Source organism: Mercenaria mercenaria, unplaced genomic scaffold (genome assembly GCF_021730395.1).
Source record: "Mercenaria mercenaria strain notata unplaced genomic scaffold, MADL_Memer_1 contig_3114, whole genome shotgun sequence".
Lineage (NCBI taxonomy): Eukaryota > Metazoa > Mollusca > Bivalvia > Venerida > Veneridae > Mercenaria > Mercenaria mercenaria.
Window position 1 is genome coordinate 1 of NW_026461225.1, and position 27,414 is coordinate 27,414.

The 27,414-nt window shown below is 36.2% G+C and overlaps 2 protein-coding genes across 2 annotated transcripts; one reads left to right on the top strand and one right to left on the bottom strand.

Moving 5' to 3' along the window:
* Positions 1 to 24: 24 nt before the first annotated feature.
* Positions 25 to 2,456, bottom strand: LOC128552744 (uncharacterized). The gene is made up of 2 exons (XM_053533801.1): positions 1,750 to 2,456; positions 25 to 1,175 (listed from the first exon to the last, which is right to left on the bottom strand). Exons 1-2 carry the CDS (start codon positions 1,915 to 1,917, stop codon positions 108 to 110), a joined length of 1,236 nt encoding a protein of 411 aa, XP_053389776.1. The 5' UTR covers positions 1,918 to 2,456; the 3' UTR covers positions 25 to 107.
* A 1,617-nt stretch (positions 2,457 to 4,073) lies between these two features.
* LOC128545976 (rab9 effector protein with kelch motifs-like) lies at positions 4,074 to 17,843 on the top strand. The gene is made up of 4 exons (XM_053533802.1): positions 4,074 to 4,237; positions 6,177 to 6,332; positions 16,002 to 16,175; positions 17,627 to 17,843. The coding sequence occupies exons 2-4, from the start codon at positions 6,200 to 6,202 to the stop codon at positions 17,680 to 17,682; spliced, it is 363 nt and encodes a 120-aa protein (XP_053389777.1). The 5' UTR covers positions 4,074 to 4,237; positions 6,177 to 6,199; the 3' UTR covers positions 17,683 to 17,843.
* Positions 17,844 to 27,414: the final 9,571 nt, after the last annotated feature.

Consider the following 27,414-nt stretch of genomic DNA (forward strand, 5'->3'; position numbering starts at 1 on the left):
AATGCATAATATTTATAGTACCACTTCATAAAAGTAAATAATTTGTCTAGTATTACTACATAAACATGTCATATTTGCAGTCCTGAAATGTGCATATTTCTTTGCTTTCACCTATTTGGCACTAAGGGTGGCAAAAAATTTGTCAGACTTACGCAAATTTTCCAGATTTTAGTTGCCTGCGACGACATAGTTATTGGCATTGTGCCTTGAACAATTCGAAAGTTTTTTATCCTTTCCATTTCTCTTTCAACATGGATACGAAGGTTTGCAATTGTTTTTGTTGCTTCCACTTCATGTGGTAAAAACTGCTTTTTCTTTTTTTTAAAGGGGGGAATTATAAGTTCTACACCTCTAGGTGTGGTTAAATCTGAAATAAGAAAACCCTTGTCTACCATTATCGCATCACCTTCTTCACACAAGTCAACAATGCCGCACTTTTTAGTTATTTGTTTATCACTAATGCTACCGGGATATAAATCCGACACAAAAGTCACAATACCCGATGGACTTATTCCAATTAATGACTTCCAGGTCATGTGTGATTTATAATCACTGTATAGAAGCGACTTAAGCTGCAAGGAACATGGGGTTTCTGTTCGAATCTCCGTGCAGTCTATTATTACTCGGCACTTTGGATATTTACGACTGAATTTTTGAGGCATAGTGTCATTTATGTTCTTGCGTGTTGGCCACTTCACGAGAAAACTCAAGCTTGTGTCAAGGTAATTCACCCAACGATTAAAAATCGTACTGCAAGTTCCTACAGATATATGAAACCTAAAAGCCAAATCCTCAAGCAGAAGTCCAAGTCTGAGTCTCATTAAAACCAAGAAAAATTCATCAATAAGTCTCAAAGACTTTGGTCGGCCTAAGTTGTTTACTTTCATACCACTTTCAAGTTCATCAAACAAACACTTAAAAGTTCCCGCGTTTGGTATTCCAGTGAAGAACAGGACTTTACTGTTGTCGTCTGTAACATCTTCAAAGGTGAATGCTGGTCTTGTCGCCTGACATCCATTAGAAGCAGTTTCCACTAATGGAGTCTGTGTTGATGTCGTCTTTGGAATTCTAGTTTCATCTGTCTGCGTGGAGACAGAAACAGTATGTGGCTGTGCCTGTTGGCACTGATGGCGAATTATGGAAGGCACTGGTCTGAACTGTCCATAGTCATGGAGCTGAAATATTTTAATAATACCTTACAGACAAAGTCTTTTAATGTTAAATTAATTTTATAAGACAATAAAATTCGGCTGCAATTACTTTCATGTGCACTTTCTTTAAAAAGAACAATTAAAGCTGTTTTCAAAAAAAATATGGCTCGATTTGATTTCCAGTTAACATGGTTAATCAAAAATAAGATCAAACTATATCTGTTCTGCACTAAGTAATGGTTGCTATGCGGACCGTTTGAGAGCATTAGAACGTCCGGTTCCTTACTCAACAGTGGCGCAGTGGTTAGCAGTTTGGACTACAATGCCGGCGGTCCAGGTTCGATTCCAAGTCGCGATTGATATTCGGACTAGTGTTCAGTGCTGGGTGATATATTTAAATTGGTATTATTTCCAACAGTATCTGTCTAGACTGGATGCTGGGGAGATAAATATAACACCTGCCGTGGGCTCGGCCGGAAATAAGTTGTTCCATCCATTCCAGGTGGGGACTTTCGTCAACTACCCACGTCTAACAAGAAACATTACGCTTACAGTCTTTAGTATTATGTAAGAGATAAATGAAACAAACAAGACTTACCCTTAGTGATATATCAAGTATTGATTCGTTGCCTTCAACTGGTATTCCATCAGCGTCATTCTCAAAGCTCATGTCTGGTGACCGGTTGTCAGTTGTCAGCTCCATCTCGGAAATGTCGTTATTTTCTTCAGTGCTTGTCACTAAGTCTATGTCTGCAACACTCTCCATTGTCTAAAAAAAGAAAACGACAAAATAAAAATCACTGTTCTGTAGAGTAAATCTTCACTCACACAATAGAATTATCAAGATATTTAGCCTGACACGGTTATTTAAGTAACATAAGGTTAATATTGAAATATTTTTGAATTACCTTTTCGAAAGGTACGAATAATTTTCGATTTACTATTTATAGGAATCTGCACATTTTTAAGTGTTTAGTACTACAGTATTAACCAACCCGATAAAAATTACTCTGGTCTAAATCATTTTTGTTTTGTTGCACCGACACAATTTAGATCATATGGCAACTTTCCAGCTTTAGTGGTGGAGGAAGATCCCAGGTGCCCCTCCGTGCATTATTATTTGACCTGGGTAGAACCACCGACCTTCCGTAAGCCAACTGGATGGCTTCCACATGAGTGAAGCTTGAATTTACATCGATGAGGGGCAGGTGATTTTAAGTCCGTGACCTTAACCACACAGAGGTCCCGACCACCGGTCTGGATGAGGCAAGCATAGATATATTTTTTATTCCACTCAGATAAATATACAAGACAGTTGAAGTTTTAACACATAAAAAATCACAAAACTGTGAAAACAAATTCTGCCTTTGGGAAGAAACAAGGAAGAGGATTTCCTTTTGTTGGCCCACAACGTCCGATAAAGTGCACAGCACACATCCTGGTTTGATCACTATTTACAAACACAAAATTAGGTCGAGTGTTCTTGCAACGTTGAATCCACACCTTTCTTACACGCCACATTTATATCTTGATGATCTCAAGGTCAAGTTCAAATCTGGGTCAGGTGGGGGTCAGAAACTAGGTCACCAGGTCAAATCAAAGGAAAAAGTAGTTACACTTTAGAGGCCACATTTATGACCGTATCTTAATGAAACTTGGTCAGAATGTTAATCTTGATGATCTTTTGGTCAAGTTTAAATCTGGGTCATGTGGGGTCAAAAACTAGGTCACAAAGTCAAATCAAAGGAAAAGCTTGTTAACACTCTAGAGGCCACATTTATGACTATCTTCATGAAACTTAGTTAGAATGTTAAACTTGATGATCTTTAGGTCAGGTTCAAATCTTGGTCATGTTGGATCAAAAACTAGGTCATGGGGTCAGATCAAAAGAATAGCTGGTTAACACTTTAGAGGCCACATATATGACCATATCTTAATGAAACTTGGTCAGAATGTTAATCTTGATGATATTTAGGTCAATAGGTCAGGTGAGCGTTACAGAGCCTTCATGGCCCTCTTGTTAGCATAAAACTTCAAGTTAAAGTTTTGCATGCAAGTTACTATCTCCAAAATTAATGCAGATTCTCCAGGAACTATATCGATATTTTAACATTTTCCTGCTTCTAGGACAAGCTCGAATAGTCGAGTATTGGCTGTTTTACAGACAGCTCTTGTTATTTCTGATACTTGTATCCTATATGAAACAAAAAAAAGTGAAATGACAAGCTAAAACTAAAAATAAAGTACAGGAGAGATATGCCAATTAGAAAAGCAGAATTTCATAAAAGAACAGAATATTTATTGAAATACAGAAGTATATATCAAAGTTGAAAAATTAATATTTTTGAACAATAGAAAGGATCAAGGTGGCATGAAAAATCAAGAGACGAGGACGATAATTGAGTAATTAATTTATCATTGTCTAAATAAATATTTCGCAAAAAAGAAGGGAAAACTTGGTGGGGATGTTCATATTTATATCTTTAATGAAAGCAGTCATATGGCCGAATATAGCTTAGATGAAATAACCACTGATACTTGACTGAAATACTGCTAAACTGACATAAACTTTTATCAAATAATTTACAGAGAATTGAAAACAAGTAAATTTCTGTCTAATATGTTGAGTAGTTCCAGTGCAGTTTTCAGTCACTTGTTTTTAAAAACAAATTAGTCCTAGGAAATCTCCCTCCTTCCCTCCACCCATGTTTGGGTAAGATTTCAGTTACTTTTTGAAAACAAATTAGTCCTAGGATACCCACAAGCCCACCCTCGAAGTTCAAACGGGTGCAAGCACATTATTACATCAGTGCACACCTGCCATTTTCATGATTTCCCGGGGTCATTTATTAGGGGGAATATGATACCTTCAAAATCTTATTTACCGAGACTGCATTTTGTTGATCCTTCAAATGTTCTTTTTATTTTTTCAGCTACAAGTAAATGATCACAACCAATGCACATGAATCTTGGTGTGCCAACAGCACGTGCAGCACATGGTATGTGCGCAGTGGGGCGTGATCTTATTATATTTGGAGGCAGAGATACAGAGAAAAGGACCAATGATCTTCATATTTTCAATGTTGGTATGTTATTAGTATACTGTGGTCTCTTATTTTTTTGTTGGCTTAAAATTTTACACTTTTCTTTAAAATTTCATGGGTTTGGAAATTAAAGAAATTGGTATTTTACTTATTTGTTGGAATTTAATTGTGCAGAATGGCACAACCACAAATTTCACTAAAAACACATGGTCACCTTCGAATTACAATGCATACATGCCATATTTTCAGACGTTCAATAAGGGAGATTTGCCTCAGCAGGGCTTTTTTAAGGGAGATTTGGGTAAAAATAAGGGAGACTTTTATTCGCTCATTTTTTACGCGCTAAATAGCCGTTTTCATGAGAAAATCATCAAGTTTTTTTACATTGAATTTATGAGTGGAGCAAACAGTTGTGTACAGAATGCATGATTATTACTTGTAGCACTTAACTTAATACAAGGAAATTCAGAATTCCATGAAAGATTGAACCAGGAACTTCGTTTTTGCTTTATGTGTTGATGCTTCTGCATCTGGAGAGAGTGATCTTTTTGACATGTTTAAGCATATAATACTCAAAAGATTGCGGAGATATCATGTCAAAACAGTCTTTTAAGGGCAGTCATTTCTTTTCATAAATGAAGTTGTTAAAACAAAAATGAAAGTTGTTCTTTTGCTGGATTGTCCATATTTAGATCAAACTACATGTATTTAACCTGGGAATTCTTCTCCCATTAATTATTGCAACATGACAATATCACAAAGGAATGGCAGTCAATTATTCGGGCAGTATGAATTGCAATTTATTTCATAAAATTTACTTATCCGAATTCATGTTTGTCCAAAATTCTGTGTAGTATGACATTAACTCGCCAATTTTGTTAAGTTGTTGTTGATTTTTTGCATGTTGTGCAAGTATTTAAATTGAGAAACATACACTCGGAGAAAAAGTCTCCCGGCGGGAGATATGGCATGTATATTAATGATCTCAAAGTAATAGTATGATTTGGTAGCAAGTAAGCAATCACATGTGGGTGTTTGTAAAGAAGTTTTTAACTTTACTATAAAAATAATTACATACTCTGGACGCAACATTGCTTACGATTTTCAGCAATATGCTCCAAGATCCTGATGTTCCGTTGCAAATAATGTGCGCTTTCCATTTGTATCAGCATTTTAATGAATATAAAGATAGTTGTCTCAGGGAAGGGTGCCAGCTTCTGGGTTTGAGTGGAAATATTTTAGTGAAACTTTGTAAAGATGCTCATTCTTGTTGAGCCCGCTGGCACTGAGCTCGACATAGTTGTTATAATGGCGGTTTGATGTATTTGCATGTGTCCATGTGTGCATCCGAGTTTGTGCGGGCTGTAACTTATCCATGGGTCAAGGGATTCTTAAATAATTTTGGGCATGTTTGCCTTAATGACACGGTGTGTCGTGTGCAAGAACCAAATTGGTAGCTTAAAGGTCAAGTTCATACTTCGAGGTCAAATGTCAAAAGTTGGTGCTGTTTTGCTTGTCAGGGCTGTAACTCAGCAATGGATTGAGAGATTCTTAAATACTTTGGCACAAATGTTTGCCTTGATAAGATGATGTGTCCTGTGCAAGATCCAGATTGGTAGCTTAAAGGTCAAGGTCATACTTAGAGGTCAAAGGTCAAAAGTTTGTGCAGTTTCTCTTGTCTAGGATGTAACTTAGCCATGGATGGAAATGTTTTTAAATGATTTGGCAGAAATATTTACCGTAATCAGTTTTGTCTCTGCCAAATAGACTGGTATCATAAATGTTAGTCCTTTTGACAGCTGGCAGACTCGGCATGTTGCTTGTGGGCATCTAGTTAATGTTACAACGGGATTTTGGATAGATTTAAGCTCACTCATCGGTTGCAAATATTGTCATTTATTAATGTGGGTAAAATTTGATCAAGAAAATTTCTTTGCCTTCCTACCTCAATGGTAACATAAAACAACCTATTGTTTTACAGACACAAGAAAGTAGGATCTAGAGATGGAGGTGAAAGGTCAGTGGCCGGCTGCAAGGTCATTTCACACAACAACAGGCGTTGGTAAAAGAGTGGTTGTTATGGGAGGCAGGGGACAGGATAATAACCATCTTGCTGACTTTCATATATTTGATACTGGTTAGTATACATGTTGTTGATTGAAAACTTGTGATATTTTATACTTTTTATGTGCTGTGTGGATATGTAACGGAATATTTTATTAGTTATTTCAGTGACTTATCAGGTATATTTTTCACTGGTATAGAATTCCAAAAGGGTGAAATTTAGTTCATCCTATTGGAAAAAACGTGAAAGAAAAGACAATATGTTTTATTTTGATGCAAGATCAAAATGTTATTAACTGATGAACATAAAATATTTACACTCTTGACTATGTCTTGGTTAAAGATTCATGGTTTCCACAGTCAGTGAAAAAGTCAGGGAATTTTGAACTTGGTCTGTGAATTTTCAAATTTCAGGAAAAAGGGAAGTTGAAGATTAAAGGCCTGTAATCAATAAAAATTAGAAGGCTATGGCAGTTTCTTCTAATTTGGCTAATAATAGTAAATGATAGTATATTTCTGTTCTTTCATAAGTCGTATGATATTCGAAGTAATGTTTTTTTTTTCTTCAAATTTATGTCTTGAGACAGTGTTGTTCGAAGAACTAGGTCTAAGGTCAAGGTCACACTTAGGGGTCAAAGGTCAAATTTGATAATGACTTGTCTGTAGCATTCATTTCTTTGTGCTTGGAGGGATTTTAATGTAACTTGGCACATTTGTTCACCATCATGAGATGGAATGTCATGCTCAAGAACCAGGTCCCTTGGTCTGTGGTCAAGGTCACAATTAGAGATACAATGATGACCTTGTCTGGAGCATTTCTTCTTCATGCCTGGTAAGATTTTAATGTAACTTGGCACAAATGTTCACCACCATGATACTGAGTGTCATTTGCGAGGAACAGGTGCCTTCATTTAGAATTACTTCACTTTGTTGTTACTAAAACTATCTTATATTTATGTCTCCCACCACACAGTGGTGTGGGAGACATATTGATTTACTCCAGTCTGTGTGTGTATGTGTCTGTGTGTCTGTCTGTCACAAAGCTTGTCCGCACTCTAAGTCGAACATTTCTCATCCGATTTTCACCAAACTTAAACAAAATGTGTTTAACCATAAGACCTCGGCCAATCATGGGTTCTAGAGTTATTGCCCCTTAAAGGTCCAGAATTTGCTATTTTTATGCATCAACAATTTCTTGTCTGCACGATAGTGGTTTCATTTATGATTTTATTTTAACCAAACTTGCACAAAACTTGTATCACCATAAGATCTTGGTTCCTTTCTCGAACTGGCCAGATCCCATTATGGGTTCAAGAGTTATGGCCCCTGAAGGGCCAAAATTAGCTTTTTAGATCACCTGTCACATAGTGACAAGGTGAGCTTTTGTGATCACCCTTCGTCAGTCCGTCCGTCCGTGCGCCCGTGCGTGCGTCAACAATTTCGTGTCTGCACGATAGTGGTTTCATTTATAATTTTATTTTAACCAAATTTGCACACAACTTGTATCACCATAAGGTCACGGTTCCTTTCTTGAACTGGCCAGATCCCGTTATGGGTTCCAGAGTTATGGCCCCTGAAAGGGCCAAAATTAGCTATTTTGACCTTGTCTGCACAATAGCAGCTTTATTTATGATTTTATTTTAACCAAACTTGCACAAAACTTGTATCCCCATAAGATCTTGGTTCCTTTCTCGAACTGGCCAGATCCCATTATGGGTTCCAGAGTTATGGCCCCTGAAGGGCCAAAATTAGCTTTTTAGCTCACCTGTCACATAGTGACAAGGTGAGCTTTTGTGATCACCCTTCGTCCGTCGTCAGTCCGTCCGTCCGTGCGCCCGTGCGTGCGTCAACAATTTCGTGTCTGCACGATAGTGGTTTCATTTATAATTTTATTTTAACCAAACTTGCACACAACTTGTATCACCATAAGGTCACGGTTCCTTTCTTTAACTGGCCAGATCCCGTTATGGGTTCCAGAGTTATGTCCCCTTAAAGGGCCAGAATTAGCTATTTCGACCTTGTCTGCACAATAGCAGGTTCATTTATGGTTTGAATTTAACCAAACTTGCACACAACTTGTATCACCATAAAATCTTGGTTCCTTTCTTGAACTGGCGAGATTCCATAATGGGTTCCAAAGTGATGGCCCCTGAAAGGGCCAAAATTAGCTATTTTGACCTTGTCTGCACAATAGCAGCTTCATTTATGATTTGAATTTAATCAAACTTGCACAAAACTTGTGTCACCATAAGATCTCGGTTCCTTTCTTGATCGGGCCAGATCCCACAATGGGTTGCAGAGTTATGGCCCCTGAAAGGGCCAAAATTAGCTGTTTTGACCTTGTCTGCACAATAGCAGCTTCATTTATGATTTGATTTTAACCAAACTTGCACACAACTTGTATCACCACGAGATCTTGCTTCCATTTTTCAACTGGCCAGATTCCGTTATGGGTTCTAGAGTTATGGCCCCTTAAAGGTCTAAAATTGGCTATTTTGGCTTTTGCAGCCATATAGAGACTTCATTTATGGTTTTATTTGATACAAACTTCAAAAATATCTTCAACAACAATAAATCTTGGATTCCATGACAAATCAGATCCAATCGTAGATTCCAGAGTTATTTTATATCTGATTACCTCTGCTGATTGTAGTCAAAATGGATTTATATCAGTAAGTACTTATAGGACTTATTTGAAATTTCATTATTGTCATTAGTTGGACTGAGACAATCAGGGTAGATAACTATGGACTGATTTTATGTCAAATTACCTCCCTTTATTTCAAATTAAAATGGGTATATCTCCGTAACTAATGAAGATACTGATCTGAAATTTCATTTATGTCAACAGATTTATTTGGCAGATCCTTCTTTTGTTCACTAACAATAATTTTCTTTTTAATTACTTCCCTTTTACGTTAATATAAATAGCTTATTTTTAGTAACTTTTTTATTATTGGCCGTAGGGAAAAACCGAGACCACATTTCTGTGGTACAACATGGATGGTACCTCCAACTTTTAGGTGTATTTTGACATATCTGTACCTTGTAAGAATTTTTTTTATTTTGGTTAAATTTCTTTCCTTTGTTGTTCCTGTCTTTTGGACTTAGATATTTTTTCTGAGGACCTTCTTGTCCTCAAGTGCAATGATAACAGGTGAGCGATATAGGGCCATCTTGGCCCTCTTGTTTTCTTTTTGGTTAAATTTCTTCCCTTTGTTGTTCCTGTCCTTTGGACTTAGATATTTTTTCTGAGGACCTTCTTGTCTTCAAGTGCAATGATAACAGGTGAGCGATATAGGGCCATCTTGGCCCTCTTGTTTTCTTTTTGGTTAAATTTCTTCCCTTTGTTGGTCCTGTCCTTTGGACTTAGATACTTTTTCTGAGGACCTTCTTGTCCTCAAGTGCAATGATACCAGGTGAGCGATTTAGGGCCATCACGGACCTCTTGTTTGACCTTGTCTGCCCAATAGCAGCTTCATTTATGATTTGATTTTAACCAAACTTGCACACAACTTGTATCACCACAAGATCTTGGTTCCTTTCTTAAACTTGCCAGATTCCTTTATGGGTTCCAGAGTTATGGCCCCTGATAGGGCCAGAATTAGCTATTTTGACCTTGTCTGCACAATAGCAGCTTCATTTATGATTTGAATTTAATATATAACCTGCACAAAACTTATGTCATCATAAGGTCTTGGTTCCTTCTTGAACCGGCCAGATTTCTTTATGGATTCCAGAGTTGTGGCCCCTGAAAGGGCCAAAATTAGCTATTTTGACCTTGTCTGCACAATAGCAGCTTCATTTATGATTTGATTTTAACCAAACTTGCACACAACTTGGCAGATCCTTCTTTTGTTCACTTACAATAATTTTTTTAATTACTTCCTTTTTATGTAACTATAAATAGCTTATTTAGTAACTTTTTTATTATTGGCCGTAGGGAAAAACCGAGACCACTTTTCTATGGTACAACATGGATGGTACCTCCAATTTTTAGGTGTATTTTGACATATCTGTACCTTGTACGAATTTTTTTTCTTTTTGGTTAAATTTTTCCCTTTGTTGTTCCTGTCCTTTGGACTTAGATATTTTTTCTGAGGACCTTCTTGTCCTCAAGTGCAATGATAACAGGTGAGCGATATAGGCCCATCTTGGCCCTCTTGTTTTCTTTTTGGTTAAATTTCTTCCCTTTGTTGTTCCTGTCCTTTGGACTCAGATATTTTTTCTGAGGACCTTCTTGTCCTGAGGAGTTAGATTTATTTTTAATTTCTTCCCTTTGTTGTTCCTTTCCTTTGGGCTTCATCAGTCAGAATTTTGCTCCTAACCTCCTCTGATGTAATCCTTTGGGCATGAAACTACTGGCCTGATTTATTTGAAGTAACTTTAAGAAAATTTCAACTATATTTTGTCATAATTTTTTTTGATTAATCTTGATTATGATTTTTTTACCTTCTTGTCCTTAAGTGCAATGATAACAGGTGAGCGATATATGGCCATTTTGGCCTTCTTGTTTCAACTTATCTCTGTAATTACTTGATGGATTTGATTCAAACTTTAAATACTTATTCCTCATCATCATCCACATCATCTGACATAAGGGCCATACCTCTGGCACGAATATTTCATGAATAATCCCCCCTTTTCACTTAGATTTTCAGGTTACAGTTTTGATGCAATTTCACTCTATCTCTGTTATTACTGAATGGATTTGATTCAAACTTAAAATAGTTGTTCAACATCATCACCCACATCATATGACACAAGGTGCATAACTCTGGCACCATTTTTTCATGAATTATTCCCCCTTTTTACTTAGAATTTCAGGTTAAAATTTTGGTGCACTTTCTCTCTACCTCTGTTATTACTGAATGGATTTGATTCAAATTTAAAGTAGTTGTTCAGCATCGTCACCCACATCATATGACACAAGATGCATAACTCTGGCACAATTTTTCAGGTTAAAGTTTTATGCACTTTCACTCTATCTCTGTTATTACTGAATGGATCTGATTCAAACTAACAATTGTTCAACATCATTACCTTTATCATTTGACACAAGTTGCATAACTCTGGGACCAATTTTGATGCTCCCGAAGGGAGGCATATTAGTTTTCAACTGTCCGTCCGTTCGTTCGTTCGTTCGTTCGTTAGTAAGTTAGTTCGTTAGTCACAACGTTAACTTTTTGCATGAAGGCACTTTACTCGCGAACCACTGCACCCAAGACCTTCAAACTTCATGTGCTGATAGTACTTATTGAGTACACCACCCCTACTGATTTTGGGATTATCAGGTCAAAGGTCAAGGTCACAGGGGCCAACGTTATCTTTTTGCATGAAGGCACTTTACTCGCGAACCACAGCACCCAGGACCTTCAAACTTCACATGCTGATAGTACTTATTGAGTACACCACCCCTACTGATTTTGGGGTCATCAGGCCAAAGGTCAAGGTCACAGGGGCCAACGGTAACTTTTTGCATGAAGGCACTTTACTCGCGAACCACAGCACCCAGAACCTTCAAACTTCACATGCTGATAGTACTTATTGAGTATACCACCCCTACTGACTTTGGGGTCATCAGGTCAAAGGTCAAGGTCACAGGGGCCAACGTTATCTTTTTGCATGAAGGCACTTTACTCGCGAACCACTGCACCCAGGACCTTCAAACTTGACATGCTGATAGTACTTATTGAGTACACCACCCCTACTGACTTTGGGGTCACCAGGTCAAAGGTCAAGGTCACAGGGGCCAACGTTAACTTTTTGCATAAAGGCATTTTACTCGCGAACCACTGCACCCAGGACCTTCAAACTTCACATGCTGATAGTATTTATTGAGTACACCACTCCTACTGACTTTGGGGTCACCAGGTCAAAGGTCAAGGTCACAGGGGCCAACATTAACTTTTTGCATGAAGGCACTTTACTCGCGAACCACTTCACCCAGGACCTTCAAACTTTACATGCTGATAGTACTTTATGAGTACACCACCCCTACTGACTTTGGGGTCACCAGGTCAAAGGTCAAGGTGACATGGGCCAACGTTAACTTTTTGCATGAAGGCACTTTACATGCGAACCACTTCACCCAAGACCTTCAAACTTGACATACTGATAGTACTTATTGAGTACACCACCCCTACTGACTTTGGGATCACCAGGTCAAAGGTCAAGGTGCTGTGGGGGCATTTGTCACCATTAGTGACAGCTCTTGTTCATGAATTATTTCCCCTTTTTACTTAGAATTTTAGGTTAAAGTTTTGATGCACTTTCACTCTGTCTCAGTTATTACTGAATGGATTTGATTCAAACTTAAAATAGTTGTTCAACATCATCACCCACACCATATGACACAAGGTGCATAACTCTGGCACCAATATTTATTGACGTATGCCCCTTTTTGCTTAGGATATACTTATATAGTGTTTTGATACATTTTATCTTTACCTCTCTTATTACTTTAAGTTGATATTTTTGACATAGACTCAGGCTATTGTGCAATATCTTCATCCACAATTGGAGTCATTAAACACTCTAGTGACAGCTCTAGTTTCCTCGGATGTGCCCAGTTCCACTATCCAGCATCGAAATAGTCGAGCGCGCTGTCTCCTGTGACAGCTCTTGTTTATGCCCTCGGCATCTACTGATGCGGGAGGCATATAGTGATTGTCCTGTCCGTTCGTCCGTCCGTCTGCACGAGGTTAACCAAATGGGACCGTTTTGTCTAGCATCAATACCCCTTATTAGAATGACTTGATACTAATGCAGATGTAACCTGTGACCATTCCTCATCTTCAGACATCACCTGACCTCACTTTGACCTTGACTGTGACCTCTCACTCGGGGCGTTGAAATCTTCATGTGAGGAAGCCATCCAGCTGGCTTACGGAAGGTCGGTGGTTCTACCCAGGTGCCCGCTCGTGATGAAATAATGCACGGAGGGGCACCTGGGGTCTTCCTCCACCATTAAAGCTGGAAAGTCGCCATATGACCTGTCATGTGTCGGTGCGACATTAAATCTAACCAAAAAAACAAATTGACTGTGACCTCATTATGGACTAAGGTTACTTTATATGGGTCATCTCTTGGTTATCCAAAGGGGAGGGGGTTTCGCCTAGCATCAATACCCCTTACAAAAATGACTTGATACTAATACAGATTTAAGCTGTGTCCATTCCTCATCTTCAAACATCACCTGACCTCAGTTTGACCTTGACCTCATTTTGGACTTAGGTGCAAAATCTATCGACAAAGATGCCACTGGGGGCATCAAGCTTTTATTGAACGCAGCTCCTTTTATTTTATCTCACCAGAGCACGAAGTGCACAAAGTGAGTTATTGTGACCGGTCATTGTCAGGCGTCCGTCGGCGTGCGATGTGCATCGTACATCAACATTTGCCTTGTTAACACTCTGGAAGCCACATTTGTGATCCAATCTTTACGAAACTTGGTCAGAATGTGTGTCTTGAATAATTCTAGGTCAAGTTCAAAACTTGGTCATGTGGGATCAAAAATTAGGTCACTAGGCCAGATCAAAGGAAAATCTTGTTAACACCCTAGAGTCCACAGTTTAAGTTTGAAACTGATGAGAATTGGTCAGAATGTTTGTCTTGATGACCTCTAGATGAAATTTGAATCTTGGTTATGTAGGGTCAAAAACTAGGTCACTCAGTCAAATCAAAGGAAAAGCTTGTTAACACTCTGGAGGCCACATTTGTGACCCAATCTTTATGAAACTTGGTCAGAATGTTTGTCTTGAATATTTCTAGGTCAAGTTTGAATCTGGATCATGTGAGGACAAAAATTAGGTCACTAGGCCAGATCAAAGGAAAATTTTGTTAACACTCTAGAGTCCACAATTTAAGTTTGAGACTGATGAGAATTGGTCAGAATGTTTGTCTTGATGACCTCTAGATCAAGTTTGAGTCTGGGTCATGTTGGGTCAAAAGCTAGGTCACCCGGTCAAATCAAAGAAAAATCTTGTTAACACTCTAGAGGCCACATTTTTGACCCAAACTTTATAAATCTTGGTCAGAATGTTTGTCTTGATGATTTCTAGGTCAACTTTGAAACTGGGTCTTGTGGGGTCAAAAATAAGGTCACTAGGTTAGATCAAAGGAAAATCTTATTAACACTAGAGTCCACAGTTAAAGTTTGAAATTGATGAGAATTTGTCAGAATGTTTGTCTTGATGACCTCTATGTCAAGTTCAAATCTGAATCATGTTGGGTCAAAAACTAGGTCACTAGGCCAGATCAAAGGAAAAACTTGTTAAGGGTCTAGAGGCAACATTTTTGATCCAATCCTTATGAAACTTGGTCAGAATGTTTGTCTTTATGATCACTAAGTCAAGTTTGAATCTTGGTCATATGGGGTCAAAAACTAGGTCACTCGGTCAAATCAAAGGAAAAGCTTGTTAACACTGTAAAGGTCACATTTGTGACCCAATCTTTATGAAACTTGGTCAGAATGTTAGTCTTGATGCACTCTAGGTCATGTTTGAAACTGGGTCATGTGTGATCAAAAATTAGGTCACTAGGGCAAATCAAGGAAAATCTTGTTAACACTCTAGAGTCCACAGTTTAAGTTTGAAACTGATGAGAATTGGTCAGAATGTTTATCTTGATGACATCTAGGTCAGGTTCGAATCTGGGTCATGTGGGTCAAAAATTAGGTCACCCAGTCAAATCAAAGGAAAAGCTTGTTAACACTCTAGAAGCCACATTTGTGACCCAATCTTTATGAAACTTGAATAGAATGTTTGTCTGGATGATCTCTAGGTCAAGTTTGAATCTTGGTCATGTGGGGTCAAAAACTAGGTCACCCGGTCAAATCAAAGGAAAAGATTGTTAACACTCTAGAGGCCACATTTGTGACCCAATCTTTATGAAACTTCGTAAGAATGTTTGTCTTGGTGATCTCTAGGTCAAGTTTGAACTGGGTCATGTGTGGTCAAAAATTGGGTCACTAGGGCAAATCAAAGAAAAATCTTGTTAACACTCTAGAGTCCATAGTTAAAGTTTGAATCTGGTCAGAATTGGTCAGAATGTTTGTCTTGATGACCTCTAAGTCAAGTTCGAATCTGGGTTATTTGGGTCAAAAACTAGGTCAGTACGCCAGATCAACTCTGGTGAGCGGTATAGGGCCTTCATGGCCCTCTTGTTATAGATTAACTTCCCTTTGTTTGGGCATATATTGTGACATTCTGGCACTCTGTGTGCTTGTTTTTGACAATAGATGTCTAAGGTCTCTAAAATACCTGTTGCAGGCATTGATATCGGGATTTCCTACGAATGAAGTTTATTGAGAGTATTGCAAATAATTTGAAAAATTTGAACAGTGCTATAACATTCAATCTAACCATGTGAAGTTCAGTTGGAACACATTTCATACAGTAAAAACTTGTCTAACAATATATTTAGAAATGATTTGTTTAGGTCTACTTCTTGCTTTATCCAGATATGTTCTGAGTTGATTGTAACTTTTTTTGACAGATCGGTAAATGTAGGTGTCATTAATAAAAGATAATCAATCAGAAAGACCTTTTATTCATCTGTATTGTTCTAAATTTAAACAGCACATACTAGACAGACACCAATGCATTGGTCATATTATACAAGATGTATTCAGCAAATTCATCAATACCAGTGTCTGTGCACTTGATGTTTTAACAATTAAAATGAGGTAAAATTCATGCAGTATGAAGGTGCACAAGGTGAACTGTTCATATTGTTGCAGAAACTAAGGAATGGTTGCAACCCAATGTATCTGGGGATATACCTGAAGCAAGGGGACAGCACTCTGTTGCAGTTGTTGGAGACCAGCTTGTACTGTATGGTGGATCCTCAGAAATTAATCAGGAAATAATGATATGCCAAAAGTTTCACGGAGATACTTATGTTTTACGATTAGGTAAATGTTGAACTATTTATATTCAGCTTGTAAAGTAATTTATTAGCTCAATGGAGCTTGAAGTGCCCATGCTCAGAGAGCTCAATGGGGAGTTATTGAAATCGCCCCTCTTCCATCTTGAACACATTGCAAATTCAAATCTTTAACATTTTCTCTTGTCTCATCTCAGTTTAGACCTCAACTTTGACCTGACATGTAGTAATGAAAAAGGATCAAAGGAAATTTAGCACTATAAAAAAGTCACCATCGAGAATTTCTAGGAAATTTGCAGCGGTCTTCTGGTTTCTTGAAAGAAGCTTTAGAGTGAAGTGTGCACGGACATTATAAAAAGCACCGGCCAATATTTGCTTACATTGTATTCAGGCTTGCACTGTATTTAGGCTAAAACGTCGGTTACCCAGTTACTGGATTATAAATGAAAAATAATGAAATGATGTTCGTGTATCTCTGCTCAGACTGCTTTCTGCCTTAATGGCTGAAACATTGATACACATTTGATTTGCATTACACTGACATCTAGAAAAGTTTCTGTTATGATTAAGTGAAAAAAACACATTTTACAGCAAAAAGCTGAAAAGGTATAACAGAAATAACTATTTAATCATTTGGAAAATGTGAATTCAGGGACCACATTGCAAGTAAATTCTACATATTTTCCTTGAGGTTATATTCTTTCATGTCTATTAGATGAATTCAACATTAAGTTAACAGTTGTCGCCAACTGTGAGCAAACTGTGAGCAAACCTTCAAATTACGGTTATAAGAATACAGCCGTCTTAGTGTGGACATCACATCATTTTACAACATGAGTCAGTGGGGAAAATCTCAAAATTTTGAATTTTAACTTAATTATAGATATTTTCCAAAAATAAAAAAAACATGCCTATTTAGTATTTTTGATAATTTTACAAGCAAATTATACATGTTCATAAATTATCGGAGATGCAAGATTAAGGGAAGGGAGATAGACTTACGAAATAGAATGTTTTAAACACAAGATCATGATAAAAGTCACAGTAACGAAGAAGAAAAACTGTTGTGGCCTCTCCATTAGTCAAATTTTGGACACATTTCTTGAAAGATCATGAACTTTACACAAAATATATGTGGTGACAATATACTTAGCAAGTTTTGCCGCTGGCAAGAATACCACCATAACGCAGTGAATTTTCATTTAGTGTATTCAGTTTTAGAATACATGTACATATCATTAAACTTTGGAGAGAACTGCAGCATTATTTACACTTGTATTCTATTTGATGGATTCTCTGCTACAATTCAGTGTTGCGAAAGTATTCAAAATTTATACAGTACATTAAATTTCATGCATCCTCTTCAACAATGCAGTGACGTGAAAGAATTTTCAATATTTGTTCCCAAAATTTTATTTAAACTTCAAAAATTTTAATGTTACAAAATGCTTGAATAATTTATTCTTTTGTCCATTTCAGCTGATGTATTGAAAGGCAAGGCAGAACCAGTAGATACTAACGGTACAGGCTCCTGATACCAACATTGATTGTAGTACTCTCATGCCAAAACCATTCATAAAGCAATAAAGATACTTTTACTAGTGAGATTTATAAGTAGTTGTTATGGTGATCATAATTTCTTTATACATACACTGTATAATAAACTGTGATGACTAAATATAAACAATGAAGTGTTGATGTAATTTTAGTGTGACAAATAATGCATTTACATCTGCATTTAAAGTACAAAGTAATGGAAGAAAGGAAATATTTGACACATGATCCAAGTTAAAAAGCTGTAGACAAGGTCTTCAAAAGTGATATGAAAATTATTTTATGAACTAAATGGCACCATATTGTTAAGAGCTGTTAAAAATTCGAGGATATACTGGTGCTGTGAAATCCTTAATGTTCTTATTGTTTAATTTTGTGAATTTGGAGATTGCATGAATCCATGAAAAACATTTAAAAATGTCTGTTTTCAGTTATTTTATTGAGTATATACATCTTCATTTCGACATGAAATAAGTTTGAGCTGAAACCATTAGCTCACTTGCTTAGCTCAATAGGGAGAGCGCAGATATACGGATTGCGGGATCATGAGTAATGGTTTGATTCCTAGCAGTGTGTATGTTCTCCATGACGATTTGATAAATTTTAAAGACATTGTGTCTGATCATTTGTTCTCCACCTCTAATTCATGTGGAGAAGTTGGCAGTTACTTGCGGAAATAGGTTTGTAATGCCCGCCGTTACATAACTGAAATACTGTTGAAAAATGGCGTTAAACCCAAAACAAACAAACACATACCGGTATTAAATTTTATGCTGATGAAAAAGTGATCTTGCACCCTGTATTTGACTGTCTTACCATGGAACAATAGATTTAATATTAAGGATAACATGGTGTAATAGCCATATTTCATATCTTGTAACTGGATGGTAATTTTTAAATGAAATTTGGTAACTTTAAAGACATTCAAAATTAAAAACGTTTCACCGAGAGATTTTTCGAATTTTATCATTTTGGGGGAGATAATCTGTATTGAAGTTAACATTGATGCCTATGGGAAATACATAATTTCTTTGATTATGAGAATCTGAGCTTGAGTTTCGAGAAAATTAAAATGCAGTAGAAAGCTGCATTATATGATTCTGATACAAATGTCAAAAAGAAATCTAAAATTCCCCGTAGGGAAAAGGAGAACAATTTTTTTTCTCTATTTTTAAGGGGAGATAACTCATGAAAAACCAAACTATCAGGGGAGGTAAACTAAAGGAAATTTTTAAGAATTTCTGTCGCTATATAACTTGTCAATATGCACCTTATTTCTATCGTTTGACATTTTCAAAGCTTACATTATCAAGTTGTATGTACGCTTTTGGTGAAATTGAGGCCTATTAAGGGTAGTAATCCTTAAACTGATTATTAAAGTAATTGCTTGTTTCATAATTAGGATAAATGGAATTTGTTTTCTACTTTTGTTAGCTCACCTTGAGCTTTTGTGATCACCCTTGGTCCGTCGTCTGTGCAACAATTTCTTGTCTGCACGATAGTGGTTTAATTTATGATTTTATTTTAACCAAACTTGCACACAACTTGTATCACCATAAGATCTCAGTTCCTTTCTTGAACTGGCCAGATCCCATTATGGGTTCCAGAGTTATGATCCCTGAAAAGGCCAAAATAGCCAATTGCCTGCATAATAGCAGCTTTATTTATGATTTGATTTTTACCAAACTTGCACACAACTTGTATCACCATACGATCTTGGTTCCTTTCTTGAACTGGCCAGATTCCATTATGGGTTCCAGAGTTATGGCCAGTGAAAAGGCCAGAATTAGCTATTTTGACCTTGTCTGCACAATAGCAACTTCATTTATAATTTTATTTTAACCAAACTTGCACACAACTTGTATCATCATAAGATCTTGGTTCCTTTCTTGAACTGGCCAGTTTCCTTTATTGGTTCCAGAGTGATGGTCCCTGAAAAGGCGAGAATTAGCTTTTTTGACCTTGTCTGAACAATAGCAGCTTCATTTATGATTTGAATTTAACCAAACTGGCACACAACTTGTATTACCGCAAGATCTTGGTTCCTTTCTTGAACTTGCCAGATTCCTTCATGTGTTTCAGAGTTATGGCCCCTTAAAGGTCAAAAATTTGCTATTTTGGCTTTTGCCGCCATATAGAGACTTCATTTATGGTTTTATTTGATACAAACTTCCAAAATATCTTCAACAACAATAAATCTTGGATTCCATGACAAATCTGTCAGATCCAATTGTAGGTTCCAGAGTTATTTTATATCTGATTACCTCCCCTGATTGTAATCAAAATGGATTTATATCAGTAAGTATTTATAGGACTTATTTGAAATTTCATTATTGTCATTAGTTGGACTGAGACAATCAGGGTAGATAACTATGGACTGATTTAATGTCAAATTACCTCCCTTTATTTCAAATTAAAATGGGTATTTCTAATGAAGATACTGATCTGAAATTTCATTTATGTCAACAGATGGACTTGGACAATCAGTGAAGATACATATTGACTGAATTTATAACAAATTACCTCCCTTTATTTTTTATCTAAATGAATAAACCTTAGCAGCTTCTAATCAGATTAGTTTGAAACGATCATATCATTTTGAGTAATGGTACTCAGGTGAGCGATACAGGGCCATCATGGCCCTCTTGTTATATATGTATAGTCAATTGTATAATAAATGCTGTGAACAGCACATATCACTTACTTATTCATATACTATGAAATTTCAGTGCAGAATCTGTCTTGACCACTACACACTTACCCATATGAAAGAATGCCAGCCAGTACACTAAGATTAAACATTAGTAATGTACAGTATCTTACTGGTGTGGAAATTTGGAAAATTATGATACAAAGTGTACAATGCAGATCGAATGAAACATTACTAAACTTTAATTGTATACATGTACTTCTTTAGCATAAAGGGGTCTAAGTATATACTTATGCTGCTGTACATCTGGTAATCAACTTATAATTCTGCTGTGTTAAAGAAAATACAAGTACTGCATATTGACAAAAAAAGGCCATAAATGTAGACCTTTAATAGAAAGCCAGAGTTGCAAGGTAAAATTGTTAAACTGCTGGTATTTACAATAATATTTTGGGTCAAAGCTTTTGTAAGATTGAATAAATGTGTTCAATAATATATTATATTGTCACTGCTACTTGAAAACCTTGTTGGTCACAATTTGTATTGAATTTCAGCGGCATAACCTCCTTTACAGATTTGAAAAATGTACACCAGAGTCAATAACCTATCTATAGATAGGTTGTTAAATTATCTTGTGATAAAATGCAGATTTATTTTGTATTTTGTTATAAATGTATCAGTCATGGAAAAAATATATGGAAATACATGAAGATTTCTGCCAATAATTACAGTGAATTCTGAAGTAAACATATTATTAACATCAGACGTATGCTAATCAAATGCAACTTGTAGCGAAAAAATAGTATCTTGTTGTTGTGTTTATGCTCCGATGCTGGTGTCTTGGGAATCAATCGGTTAATGTCTAAATTGCTGAGACTCTGACTGAATTTAGTTTCTGATTGTATCTGAAGAAGGCTTTAGTGTACAGTCAGCAAACTTCATGGGGTGAATGCCTGTGATCAGTAAATGACAATCAATAGGACAGAATCATTGTCATTTTGACCTTAACCTGAAAATTGGGTTTGAAACTATAACAGAAGGATGGTGGTCTATAGTCAAAGTTCTTATGATAATTGCCGGTGGTCAGTAGATGACTGTTTTGGTTTTGGGTCTCAGTAAGTCAAAGATCAAGGTCAAAACAAGCTTGAATCTGAAACAGTTTTTACATTATAACTTAAGAACACCTTGACCTACAGTCGTCACACTTCATAGGGTGTTTGCCTGTCCTATAATACGTGCAGTGGTGACTTAGGGAGCATCTCATAGCCTGCAGCCTCTGGTCAGAAATACAAGCTCTCTGGTCCGTATATAGTGTTCTTTTCTGGTCTTAATGGTCTGGCTTACAGACAGCTCTTGTTATACCCCCACCAAACTATATAGGAGTCAGTTTTGTCCCGTCGCGTCCCGAACTCTATTATCTCGGTTATTACTAAATGGATTTGATTCAAACTTAAAACAGATGTTCCACCTTATCAACCACATCATCTGACACAAGGTGTATAACTCTGACACCAAGTTTTCATGAATTATGCCCCATTTTACTTAGAATTTAAGGTTAATTTGCATGCATTTTTACTATATCTCAGTTATTGTTAAATGGATTTGATTCAAACTTAAAATAGTTGTTCCACCTTATCATCCACATCATGTGACACAAGGTGCATAACTCTGACACCAACTTTTCATGAATTAAGCCCCATTTTACTTAGAATTTAAGGTTAATTTGCATGCATTTTTACTATATCTCAGTTATTGTTAAATGGATTTGATTCAAACTTAAAATAGTTGTTCCACCTTATCATCCACATCATGTGACACAAGGTGCATAACTCTGACACCAACTTTTCATGAATTAAGCCCCATTTTACTTAGAATTTAAGGTTAATTTGCATGCATTTTTACTATATCTCAGTTATTGTTAAATGGATTTGATTCAAACTTAAAATAGATGTTCCACCTTATCAACCACATCATGTGACACAAGGTGCATAACTCTGACACCAACTTTTCATGAATTATGCCCCCTTTTACTTAGAATTGAAGGTTAATTTTCATGCATTTTCACTATATCTCAGTTATTGCTAAATGGATTTGATTCAAACTTAAAATAGATGTACCACCTCATCAACCAAATCATGTGACACAAGGTGCATAACTCTGACACCAATTTTTCATGAATTATGCCACTTTTTAATTAGAATTTAAGGTTAATTTTGATGCATTTTCGCTATATCTCAGTTATTACTAAATGGATTTGATTCAAACTTAAAATAGATGTTCCAAATTATCACCCACATCATGACACACAAGGTGCATAACTCTGACACCAATTTTTCATGAATTATTCCCCCTTTTACTTAGAATTTAAGACTAATTTTGATGCATTTTCACTATATATCATTCTGATTGGCTTAGAGCCACAGGGAAGTAACCTTTATTTTAAAACTTTTGTACTGAGTTACTTCCCCTTAAATTCCAGGAATTGGTCTATTTTTAGATTTTCAATATTTTAGGTATTTTTCTAACTTTCTTATTATTAGTCCTGTGTAAAAAGTAAACACATTTTTCCGTGGTAACATGTGTTGGTAAGTCCCTTTTTTGTATTCATTTTTAATGTATCTCTTAAATTAGAGATTTTTATATTTACCTCGTCCCTCATCCTTGGCACATATACTAGTATTACTTATATGTGCCGATGAAGCCCAGAATGAAGTACTCCAAAGACGTATAAAATTTTGTTTTAAGTATAAAGTGTTTTTTTTTACGTTTTATATTATTCTAAGTATTTTTAAAAATTCTTATGGTTGATAGTTGCCATTCTTCTGTGACAAGACCGTATGGTGGGGGTATAAGTCACTCCTGTGACAGTTCTAGTTTTCTAGGATGCTTCAAGTAAACGGATTTAATGAGACAGATTTATAACTTCAACATTGAAAAATTAAGGTCCTGTGTTTCTGTTTTGAATTTTGCTTACTTCATTCAAAACCTTGGGGTGGACGTAAATTTCTTCCACGATACGTAATCTAAAGAGTGAAAGCAAAATAGAGAACTTTTACCGCATATAACTCAATATTTTTAGCTCACCTGAGCACGAAGTGCTTAAAAGTGAGCTTTTGTGATCGCCCTGTGTCAGTTGTCCGTCGTCAACAATTTGACTATTAACACTCTAGAGGTCACAATTTTGACCCAATCTTAATGAAACTTGGTCAAAATGTTACCCTCAATAAAATCTTGGACGAGCTTGATATTGGTCATCTGGGGTCAAAAACTAGATCACCAGGTCAATTCAAAGGAAAAGCTTGTTAACACTTTAGATGTCACAATTTTGGTCCAATCTTAATGAAACTTGGTCAAAATGTTACCCTCGATAAAATCTTGGACAGATTCGATATTGGGTCATCTGGGGTCAAAAACTAGGTCACCAGTCAAATCAAAGGAAAGCTTGTTAACACTGTAGAGGCCACATTTATGATGTGTCTTCATGAATCTTGGTCAGAATGTTAATCTTGATGGTTTCAAGGTCCAGTTTAAATCTGGTCATGTAGGATTAAAAACTAGGTCACCAGGTCAAATCAAAGGAAAAGCTAGTTAACACTGTAGAGGCCACATTTATGACCATATCTTAATGAAACTTGGTCAAAATGTCGATCTTTATGATCTATAGGTCAATGTAAAACTGGGTTAGGTGGGGTCAAAAACTAGGTCACTAGGTCAAATCAAAGGAAAAGCTTGTTAACAGTCTAGAGGCCACATTTATGACTGTATCTTCATGAAACTTAGTCTGAATATTAATCTTGATGATCTCAAGGTCATCTTCGAATCTTGGTCTTGTGGGGTCAGAAACTGGGTCACCGGGTCAAATCAGAGGAAAAGCTAGTTAACACTTTAAAGACCACATTTATGACCATATCTTAATGAAACTTGGTCACAATGTTAATCTTGATGATCTTTAGGTCAACAGGTCAGGTGAGCGATACAGGGCCTTTATGGCCCTCTTGTTAAATATGTGTACCCTACCCCTTTCTGTTTAAGTAGTAAATTCACTTTGAACAGCAAGAAACCGCTTATGAAATTATTATTTTTTCCATTTTTGTACAATAAATCGATTACAAGTCTTGAAAGAAGTAAAAACTTACTAGAAAAAAAGGAAAGTAAGGGGAAAAAAATGGTCCCAGTAGGGCTTGCATGTTTGCTGGTGATTTGTCTCTATTATTCGCCCATCCCTAACTTTTGAGCCGACCGTGTTTCTAATAAACGCCCGGGCTATAAATAGAATTATTACGGTATCTATATTGTAGTAAAAATTGACCTGTGGAAACATTTTTCATAATAAAATATACAGATCATAAGAACATTGCATAAGGTTTATTGTATAAACATGAATAAAAACTGCTATTAAAGTGGGAATATGCAATGACTACTTTAGATTTGCATCTTGCATACATGCATATTAATTGGCCGGAGATGCAAAGTCTTAAAAGACAGGCATTGACAGAAAGCAAAAATTACGAATTGATAAATGTTATACACACTGGCTTTAAAATTAAATGGATTTGGTTAAGTTTCAGTAGCTTATATATTGTTTTATATTTTGCCGACTGTCAGTGCCACCTATATTGTATGACAAGTCGAAACAATCTGAATTTTGGTTTAGCTAAAATGTATACAAAATAACATCCTTATCGGCTGATGTTCAAACAACAGTGTTGGAGATTTATAAGACTCTTCACCGAGATGGGACTTGGACTTACTCACTAAGTAAGTTAGGAGTCCGAAAAAAACATTTATTACTGGATATGTCATTATGTGTTCCTCAGTGTCAAAGGCACATGTGGCATATAGGGTCTTCTTACAGATTTTATCAGTATACTTCAAGTGAACATGAGAATATTGCTGGGAGTTTCATGTTTGATAATTATCTTTAGAGTTATAGTACTTGGCTAGAACTTTAGTCAAACTAATTTGACTCGATCTTAGGAAATATTGAGTTAATCTTTTCGTATGGGCAATATCTCCACTCGGATTAGATTGCCCATCACAAATATTAAACAACCATTAATCTGACTGTCCAATTATTTTGACCAGTTTCAGTTTTTTATCACATGTATCATTGTCAAGCATATGTGAGACATGTGTCATTTTCCATTGAAATTGCACTTTGTTTTTTAACAGAACTCTAACCCTCAAGACTTCAAAGTAAAAAAATACATGTTTAGCAAGTTGATACTCACTTTTGCTCTTCCATTTTGCCATTTCTTTGGTTTCTTTCCTTTTTATCAACTGTGGTATTTTTCTGACAGTCCCACATGAATTTGATCGTTGTCCAATCATAATATACAGACAACAAATCTCGTACATGTGATACACCAGATTTTTCAACATCTAGACAGCGTTGATAGTGAAGGTCATTTTTCATACGTGATTATTCCTAATGTTGAGCTTTAGGTTCTGTAATTTCTACTCAGATCCTGTTTGTTTACAATACATGGTATCTCTGCCAACTTATTCCAAAGAATATTGTATGTTAACTTGTATATTTTTCCTATTTAATTTCACACAATTTACATTCATGGAGGCCGCCATTTTTCATGCGTCTACTGATCTTGATCAAAAACCTCTACCTTACAGTTAAACTTTTATTTTTGGCAGCAGCAATTATGGACGGTCGGCGGGTAAAATGAAAATAAAAGTACTGAAAATGACTTTTATTTTTATTTTGTTTTGTCAAAAAATAGGGTCGGCGCTCCCGTAAACCAGAAAATTAAAAAATGCTGGCCTAAGGGTCATATTGTTAAGGTCTTCTTCAGGTGAGTGATTAAAGCCCATTAAATTTGGGCCTTTTGTCTGCCTAATTAGCTGTGTGAATTCTAGGACAGCATTACAGTACGATACCGTGATAAGGAACAACCACTAGCTAATTATTATCACTCCAGTTCACGTGACATGAGGTCTTCTTTTGTTAAGTTTATGTTGTTTTTAGTTTTAGTCGCCAAATTCACATAACATAATTTTAAGGCATACAATATAGTACTGCATATCTGTTATGAAAATAATTGTTTTCTGAAAAGCCTAGAACTATTTCCAGTGATGTAGTTAGGATGTTTTCTGACTTAGTATACATTTTGACACTGATAGCAGTAGCCACTTATAAACCTCTCATGAACAGCTTGATACATCTTTATCAACTTGGTCTGCAACATCTTGTTAAAGTTTTCTCTTAGATTTGTTGAAATGGTTCTACTTGGTTCCTTTTAGGGAACACCAGAGCGAAACACAGAAAAAACAAGCAAATTCGATGAATTGGTATCCCCCGCCGAAAGAGTTTGTGGTGAGGAATGGCAAAAAAATATATCCGTCAAAAAGTTAAGGATGTTAATAAGAAGCAAATAATTTCATTAGTCAAAATCAATTTAACAGAAAACAAATGTTTAATTAAAGAGTACATAATAAATGTATGATACTTTGATCCTGACTAAAGAATTTATTTTGAATGGGATATGCTTCTTGTAATAAGCTTAGCTTTTAAAATTAAATGCAGTTAATTGAAATGTGAGCTTGAAGTTTTAACTGGAACGAAATATTGTCTTTGAGTTGTTTGGCACCAGGTGTTGCTGATTAACATGTACATTTGAACTTAAAAGAACAGATGTCCTTAAGAGAACACAGGTAAGATATCTTGAACATGGCTGAGGGCAAGGTTTGTGCAGTCACAACTTAACATGCTGAAGGTTTGAACATTTAGAAAAAAAAAAGGAATGGAAATATATATATGTATATATTTATTTTTTTAGGGGGTGCGGGGGAAGGGGAGAGGACACAAAATTTCACATGTTGATTATAAATATTGATGGAAAATGAAAAAAAAAGTGAAGTTGTGGGGGAGAGGGGGGTGGCAGAGGATGCATGATCAGTGGTGGACATGACTATGGAGGAGTGAGGTGGGGGAATGGTACAACTTGCATGTTGATAAATAATCATGGAAGGTTTGAAAAAAATCTAAAATAAATGAAAAAAAAATATTTTTGGGGGGAGAGGGAGGGGTGTGACAAAGGCAAGTGGGTGA